A 7,614-nucleotide genomic window follows, 5' to 3' on the forward strand; every position below is an offset into this window, starting at 1 on the left:
TAGAACCGGTGCACGATGGGCTGTCCCTGCTCTGGGGGCCCAGACAGCTTCCCCTGTGCTGTTGACATGTGGCTCACCCGGCAGCCTGAGGTGACCTACGCAGACAGGGACAGCAGGGACTCGAAGGATGCGGAACTTTCCAGAAAGGACAGTGCAAGTGGAACCTTGAGAGTGGGCCCCAGTGGGCAGGAGGCTGCACTGGCTAGGGCAGGAGTGGCATCGGTGCCTGAGCTCAAGGCCAAGCTGTGGGGACGGGCCTGGCTCTCCGCTAAGGACCCTGGAGGCCAGGGACCTGGGCAGTAAGTGTCCTTTGGCTCCCTGTGCCTGGGGGGGCCAGTGCTAGCCGGGACACAGTGCTGCGGTCCCCTTTGTGTCACTGTGGCGGCCATTGTGCTTCACCCACACAAGGCCCCAGGGACTTGAACTTGTGGCCACACACTTGCAAATCAGGTGCTCAGGCCTGCCCTGCGCTGTTGCCCTTTGCCGTTGGGGACAAGCCTACGGGGTGGGGGAGCCAGGCTGGCCAGGGTCAGGCTCAGGGTGGGCTTCGGCTGTTTTCCTGGTGCTGTTGGTCAGATGGAGTCTGGGATCAGCAGTGACAGCGCCCACCCCATATGCCATGTGGCCCTGAGGGGGGGAAGCTGTGGAGCTCACAGCCCAGCTCGGGGTGTCCTTGTGCTGAGTGACACAGCGCCGGTGTGGGCAGAGCTGGACACTGTCCTTCGTGCTCTTGGGCCTGAGGTGTTTTATGTGGCCACAGCTCAGCCCCAGTCACTGTCAACTGAGGCATGATCTCACGGGGACCCCGGGCCGAGGGGTCAGGGAAGGGGGCAGCTGGCTCAAAGACGAGCCTAGGCCCTCCTTCCAGAAGCACTCCTAGGGCCACATGATCTGAGCCCCCTCGCCATCTCGGGCCCAGGGACAGGTCTGAGGTGGGTTCCGCAGGAACCCCTTACCCCGTTTCCCAGGGGCTTCGCCAGAGGGATGTGGCTCCTGTGCTCCTGTTGAACTTCCTGGGTCCCTGCGAGCCCCCCGGCATGCGGGCCACACAGAGGAGCTCGCCCCAGACTTCCCCGAAGTGCCCACCTCTGGGCAGCCCAGGACCCCTGGGAGATGTGTCCCCCGCCCCGCCATGGGGCCCTCGAGGAGTGGGGTCTGGTGCTGGCCCCGCAGGTCCCCGATGTCCCAGATCTGGGTTTTCACCAGTTCACCCACCCCCAGCCAAGGCTCCCTCGACCCGCGCTGGGGAAACCTGCCAGGCCCCAGCCCAGGTGGGAGCGGAGGGAGGCCGTGGCCAAGGCAGCCCCGGCTGGACTCTGGCAGGAGTCAAGTGGTTGTGCCCCGAGAAACTTTAATCAGACTGGGACAGGCAGCTCCCAGCCCCCACATTCTCGACGGGGACACGGAAGGGGGTGCTGCTGGGCCATGCGGGGACCCCAGTGGCCGGGCTTCGTGTCCAACAGGCTCTGCCGCGACTAGATCATGCCCGCCAGCCAGGGCGGCAGGAAGAGGCCCACGGTGCCCAGCAGGCAGACGAGCACAAACAGCCAGAGGAAGATGCGGTCGATGACCATGGCCACGTACTTCCAGTCCTCCTTCACCTGCAGGGACAGCGGTCAGCGGCCGCGCAGACAGTCAGTCAGTGCGGGGGGGCCCATCCAAGGCTCCCAGCAGGGAGAACCAAGGAAGCTGAATCTACCCCATTTTACAGATGGCAGCAGGCAAAGCCCGAGCCCAGTGCGGCCCTGTAGGCCAAGTGTCCAGCAGCCCCTGGCCCCAACACGAAAGTCAGCTTGTCCCTAGCTGGGGGCCCCTGCCCCATGGGGCTCAGGGAGGGCTGGGAGCAGGAGGCCAGCACACAGGCGCTGAAGAGAAGGGGCTGAGGCGGCCTGCAGCCCACCTTGATGGCACAAGTGCCGAGGGCCGAGCAGACCTTTCCAGCCTCTGCCCCACCCCGGACAGTGGCTAGCGTCCACCAAGCTGGGCCAGAGCCCTTGGGCCTCCGTGGGGGTGGTCGGGGTTTTTCACGCGCCTTCCAGTTCAGAGAAGCTGGAGATCTCGTGGCGGGCCCGACGACCGGCCTCCGTGAGCGGGACTGGGCTGCCCCTCCTGTGGTCACCTTCCTGAGGCTGCTGCTGAGCAGACCAGCATGCCCAAGCGGCAGGTGCAGCCGCAGGCAGCTCTGGGCTGGCTCGGGCCCAGCTACTCCATTTGGGCCTCACCCCGTCCCTGCAGGCTGCCCCGTCGCATGATCCCCGCTTGGGGCTCTTGGCAAGGGCATTCCCAGACCCCCTTCTCCCAGGGGGAATTTTCCAGAAAGCCCTAGAACAGCTTCCCTGCCTCTGGGGATTGGGTGTGCCGAGAGCAAGACGGACAGGCCCCTGCACTGGCCCTGCCTGTCCCTGGCTCGCTCTGTTACCCAGGACCAGCAGGCACAGAGGGGCGGGACAGGACTGCAGACAGAGCAGCTGTGCCCAGGGGCCAGTACGGCAGCTGGGCATCAGCCCCCAAACCAGCCAGACCCCTGGTCCAGGCAGCTGCCATGCAAACCCGCAGGGTCCCTAACCCAGGATGGAGGGTGGGGTTGGAGCCCCTGCTTAGCAGGCATGTTGCTTGGGACCCCTGGCCTGGTTTCCTGGGGACCGTGGTCCTGCAACCCCCGCCCGCTAGACCATCCAGCTGAAGTGGCTGGGCAGGACAGGGCTTTACCCCAGGCACCAAGCAGTGGACACAAAGGGTGGGGATGCAGCTGCCCCCAGGCCTCACGACCTGCCAGGCCAGTCCCAGGGGCCCGTGGGGCGCGGGATGGAGGAGAAGCGGCTGCTGGGGCTTACCGAGAAGTCGGCGTCTTCGGCCTTCAGGTGGTCGGCGACGTACCGCACGCCCTCCACTGCACGCGTCAGGGCCGGCGAGAGCGACGGGGTCCAGGCCTGGAACGCCGCATCGGGGGGTGCAGGCGGCTCCTTCCGGCAGGTGCACGCGCAGGGCGGGTCTGGGGGCAGGAGCTGCGCTGGGGAGCCAGTGACAGGGCCCGTGGCCTGGGGCTGTCCATCTCGGGGCGCACAGCAGTGGACGCTTCGGGAACGGCAGCGGACGCCACCCCCGACGGCTTCCCCGGGACGGGACACGTGCTGGGTGCTGAGGGACCAGGTTCTGGTCAGGCCCCTGCCAGCAGGGGCACCGCTGGGCCCCGGGCTGCCACTCAGGACCTCCTGGGGTGGTGGAGCAGAGGCCCGCTCCGAGGCCGCTGGGCTGGAGGGCGGGGGCTTGACCGGTGTGTCCGGGGGGCCGTCGGAGGGCTGGGAGGAAGTCGGGCCCCGGCTCCCAGAGCAGGGCTCCCCCTCGGGCTCGGGCCAGAAGCGGGGGCCGCCGGGCAACTTGTGCATGGACGCGATGAGCCGCCGGCAGCTGTCCTTGACCACGGACGGCCGCTGCATGAAGAGCAGGCGCGGGAGCACGTCGAGGAAGGCGCGGCGGGCCCAGGCGGGCATGGCGTGCGTGCGCGGGGAGCGGTGGTGCACGTTGAGCACGAAGACGGTGATGACGATGGAGAGCGTGACGAAGACCATGGTGAAGAGCAGGTACTCGCCGATGAGCGGGATGACGAGCGAGGTGGACGGGATGATCTCGGTGATGAGCAGCAGGAAGACGGTGAGCGAGAGCAGCACGGAGATGCAGAGCGTGACCTTCTCGCCGCACTGCGACGGCAGGTAGAAGACCAGCACGGTGAGGCAGGAGATGAGCAGGCAGGGCAGGATGAGGTTGACAGTGTAGAAGAGCGGGAGGCGGCGGATGACGAAGGCGTAGGTGATGTCGGGGTAGACCTCGGCGCAGCACTCGTACTTGCGCGTGTTGTAGGTGCCCCGGGCGTCCACGATCACCCACTCGCCGCTCTCCCAGAAGTCCAGCTGGTCCACGCGGCTGTGCATGCTCACCAGGTCGATCTTGGCCTTGTCGTAGGTCCAGGAGCCGAACTTCATGGTGCAGTTCTGCTGGTCGAAGGGGAAGAAGGTGACGTCGATGCTGCAGGAGCTCTTGTAGATGGCGGGCGGCGTCCACTGCACACGCCCGTCGTGGAACAGGTGCGCCTTGGTGAGGTGGGTGACTGCGAAGTCCCCGTCCGCGCTGGGCAGGACAGAAACGGTGGGCTGAGGCCCAGCCCCCTGCTGGTGGCCGGGCGCCGCACCTGCCCCATGCACCTGTGCCCACACGCCTCACACCTGCACCCCCACCCGTCCCCCGGCAGCCCGTCGCCTGCACTCCGGGGGCCTGGGCGACACAGGCTGAGGGACGGGCCGGCATCCCCGCCCCTGGTGCTGTTGGGGCTGACGGTGACGCTCGTTCCTTGCTGCCCACCTGAGGGGGCACGACCAGCGTGCTGGGACCAAGGTGGGGTCCAGACATCGCTCTCCTGAGGTTCGTGCCCAGGAGGTGAGGGCCAAGCTGGTCAAGGGTCACTGCACCCCTCGTCTACAGCCTCCCTCTCTGGCCCGTCTGCACCGATGCCCGCATTCTCCCCCTACCACTGTCGCCCCGATCCTTTGCCCACTGCCATGCAAACTGACAGGCTTTGCAAGGCCTCCTGGACCCCCCTCGTCTACGGGGTCACCTGTGGTCAGACGCAGGCGAGTGTGGGGGCTTAGACCCAGAGGGCCAGCCCCCTGCAAAGCCAGGCCAGTGAGGCCTGTGGGCACTGCGGCCCCGGGCGGGGGTAGAGGAGGGCCCGCGAAGGCTCGAGAACATAGAGGGACCGTGTGGCCTGGCCCAGGGCCGATGCAGCCCATCCACAGCCTCCCCTGAGCCCTGCTGGGGTTCATCTCTGAGCACAGAGCCGGGAGTCAGCCCCGAGTGTTTGCATCTGGCCCCAACAGCAAACCCAAAGGAGAAAGACTGTACCCCAAGGGCCGCCAAGGCGAAGCCCCATCCTCTGCACCATGCCCGGTCCAGCACTGGCCAACCGGGATGCAGGCTGGGTGCGCCCGGCCCCACACAGCTGGAGGCATCACCCCCAGAGCCCAGGGCTGTCACTCAGCTGGCCCAGGCCAGTCCTGGGGCACAGCTGACCTTTCCCCGTGCGCCCCTGATGTCTGCAGGGGACGCAGGCATCAGTCACTCACGATCCAGCCAGCAGGACGGTAGCCCAGGTTGTGTAGCCTGGGCCCTGGGGTGGTGCCCGACAGATGCCACTGGCCAGGCATGGCCCTGGAGCAGGGTGTGGCCCCAGGGAGCCTTTGTCTGAGTATGACAGCAGGTGTGGGTTTGGGGACAGGTGGTGTCACTGGGGTCGGGGCAGCGGCACAGAGCTGAGACCCTGGTGGGGGAAGTGTGCAAGGGCTCCCACTGCACCCCTGTGGTCAGACGCAGGGGACCCCACCCACGACGAGCTGGGGTGGCCCTCGATGGTCCTGAGCCCCCAGCCCCCGCCCTCCCCTCCTGGGTCCCCATTTGCCCACCCAGACCCTCACTTGTTGTAGAGGACGATGTCTGGACGCCAGATGAGCTCCGAGGGGACACGAATGGAGGTGACGTTCTCGTAGTCGGTGGGGTCCCAGCGCAGCTTGTAGTCACGCCACTCCTGGGGGGAGGGGCAGGCTTGGGGGCTGGCAGGGGCGGGGGCTGGGGAGGGGGGGGGGGGAAGGCCAGCCCTGGCTGGCCGCTCCTCTCACCTGCTTCACCCACACGTTGGTGGTCATCATCTGGTTCTTCTCGTCCTAGGACACAAAGGAGCACGGCCAGGGCTGGACACGTGCTCCCGTGTCCACGTGGCCCAACCTCCCGGGAGAGGCTGTGGGCGTCTCAGGTGGGTCCCAGGTGCTGCTGGCGTGGGGAACACCTGCCCTGGGGTGTCTGTCCACTGCAGTGCCCCCGCAGGGCTGCCCCTCCGGAGCCCACCAGACCCTGAGCGTGTGGGACTCCCTCGCTGGCCAGGGGCTGGAACGGCAGCGCGGCTGCTGCACGGGAGGCTCAGGGCGGGGCGGTGACAGGGGGCCGGGAGGCCTGGGCCCTGGGCTGTGGGGTCAGGACCTCTGCCCCAGCTGAGACACAGACGGAGCGGCACTGTGCTGGGCCTGGCAGCGCCCCTGCAGACAGCGTCCCCAGCCCTCCACAGCTACGCTTGCAACCCGGTGCCCGCCACCCGCACCCCTCCTCACCCCATCCCGCCACCCGCACCCCTCCCTCACCACCATGCCCACCCCGCATGGCCCCTCCCCCACCCCGTGCCCGACGCCCGAGCTCCTGTACTTGCCGCCCTTGCCAGCCTGTGCCCGCCACTCCATGCCCCTATGCGCGGGCTCACCCCGGGCGAGCGCAGTACCCGGCATCTCCAGGGAGGACTCAGCCGGCCTGTGCCCTTGGAGGCAGCTCCAGCTGCGGGCTGGGGGCGGCCGGGCTGGTCCCTCCTGCAGGTGGCCTCTTGGGCCGTGTGGAGAGTGGGTGCAGCCAGCTCAGGGGAGCAGCATTTGACGTGGGGGCCCCTGTCCTTCCCGAGCTCCCTGGGGTGCGCCTGGCTGCACCCGGCACTCAGCAGGAGGGCGAGGGCCCGGTTCCAGGCTGGGGACGGCAGGAGCCGGCCTGGCTCGGGACTCAGCCCTCCCACCCCCCAGAGCCACCCCCACCCCGGTGAGGACCCCCTATGCCCTCACGCCACCGACGGGAAGGGGCTGCCCAGACCCCCATGGCCAAGGGCCCTGAGAGCGGCTGCCTCCGGGGCTTCTCCCACAGTTAGGCGGGCAGGCGACTCCTCGCGAGCCCACCCGCTGCACCTGCCGGAACCCCTGAGCCCTGGGCCCCCAGACCCGCCCCACAGGCAGCCCCGGGGCTGTGCCCGCCGCGCCTCCGTACCACGTCGATGAGCTGGGCGATGGACAGGCCGAAGTGGACCAGGACCACGTCCGAGATGTTGGCCACGGGCCGTGACCATTTGTTGTAGCCGGCGAAGAGCTTCTTCAGCAGCCGCTCCTCGGCGTGGGCCCGGGGCTCCGCGTGGCCGCCGGCTAAGGGCGGGACACCAGGCTGCTGCCCCTGCCGCGACGGGGCGCACCCGGGGCCCCTCGGGCTCCCTCTCTGGGGCAGGAGGGCCCCCCCGACCGGCCAGACCACCGCGCCTCCCTGGGCTCCCAAGAGCGACCCCCGGCAGGTTGGGGCGGGGCAGAGACTCGGGCGTGGGGGAGGCCCAGCCCCCCGCGCCAACGTGCAGGGGGAGGGGGGGAGGGGCGCCCCCACCCGCGGGCGCAGCAGCAGCCCCTCCCCTCCGGCGGGGCGCCCGCTTAACCCTCGCCGGCCGGGGGTCGCGCCGCGCCCCTCGCCGCGCCCCGCCCCGCACTCACCGCGCAGGAGGCCGGCCCCCAGCAGCAGCAGCAGCAGCGGCGGCGCCCGCGCCCCCCGGCCCCCCAGCTCCATGGCGCGCGGCCCGGCCGCTCGGACGGACGCTCCGGCCCCCGCGACCCCCTCGAGGCCCCGATCCGCGCCTGGCCGAGGCGCAGGTCCGGTCCGCCGGGCGCGGGGCTGCGGGCTGCGGGCTGCGGGCTGCGGCGACCCGGCCGTCCCGCCACTGCCGGCGGGGAGGGAGGAGGGAGGAGGGGGGGGCGGGGCGGGGCGAGGGAGGGGAGGAGG

General features: G+C 69.4%; 1 protein-coding gene across 3 annotated transcripts; it reads right to left on the reverse strand.

Moving 5' to 3' along the window:
* Window positions 1-1,458: 1,458 nt before the first annotated feature.
* CHRNA4 (cholinergic receptor nicotinic alpha 4 subunit) lies at window positions 1,459-7,018 on the reverse strand. Of its 3 annotated transcripts, none has more exons than XM_056108086.1 (5): window positions 6,844-7,018; window positions 5,667-5,711; window positions 5,466-5,575; window positions 2,835-4,125; window positions 1,459-1,601 (listed from the first exon to the last, which is right to left on the reverse strand). In XM_056108086.1, exons 2-5 carry the CDS (start codon window positions 5,694-5,696, stop codon window positions 1,476-1,478), a joined length of 1,557 nt encoding a protein of 518 aa, XP_055964061.1. In that variant the 5' UTR covers window positions 5,697-5,711; window positions 6,844-7,018; the 3' UTR covers window positions 1,459-1,475. The 3 variants fall into 3 exon arrangements, with proteins under 3 accessions (XP_055964061.1, XP_055964059.1, XP_055964060.1); XM_056108084.1 differs by lacking the exon at window positions 6,844-7,018 and adding an exon at window positions 6,244-6,321; XM_056108085.1 differs by lacking the exons at window positions 5,667-5,711; window positions 6,844-7,018 and having other exon boundaries at window positions 2,835-3,989; window positions 5,466-5,578.
* Between the last annotated feature and the right edge of the window lie 596 nt (window positions 7,019-7,614).

The sequence above is a fragment of the Sorex fumeus genome, unplaced genomic scaffold, assembly GCF_029834395.1.
Source record: "Sorex fumeus unplaced genomic scaffold, SorFum_2.1 ptg000193l, whole genome shotgun sequence".
NCBI lineage: Eukaryota > Metazoa > Chordata > Mammalia > Eulipotyphla > Soricidae > Sorex > Sorex fumeus.

What these genes read in the sequence shown, in the direction of transcription:
- CHRNA4 (XM_056108086.1), bottom strand. Translation starts at nt 5,696, where the DNA reads ATGATGACCACCAACGTGTGGGTGAAGCAG. An exon ending in GACATCGTCCTCTACAACAA is followed by an intron (nt 4,126 to 5,465) that starts GTGAGGGTCTGG and finishes TGTCCTGCCCAG; the next exon opens with CGCGGACGGGGACTTCGCAG. An exon ending in CCGAAGACGCCGACTTCTCG is followed by an intron (nt 1,602 to 2,834) that starts GTAAGCCCCAGC and finishes CTGTCCCTGCAG; the next exon opens with GTGAAGGAGGACTGGAAGTA.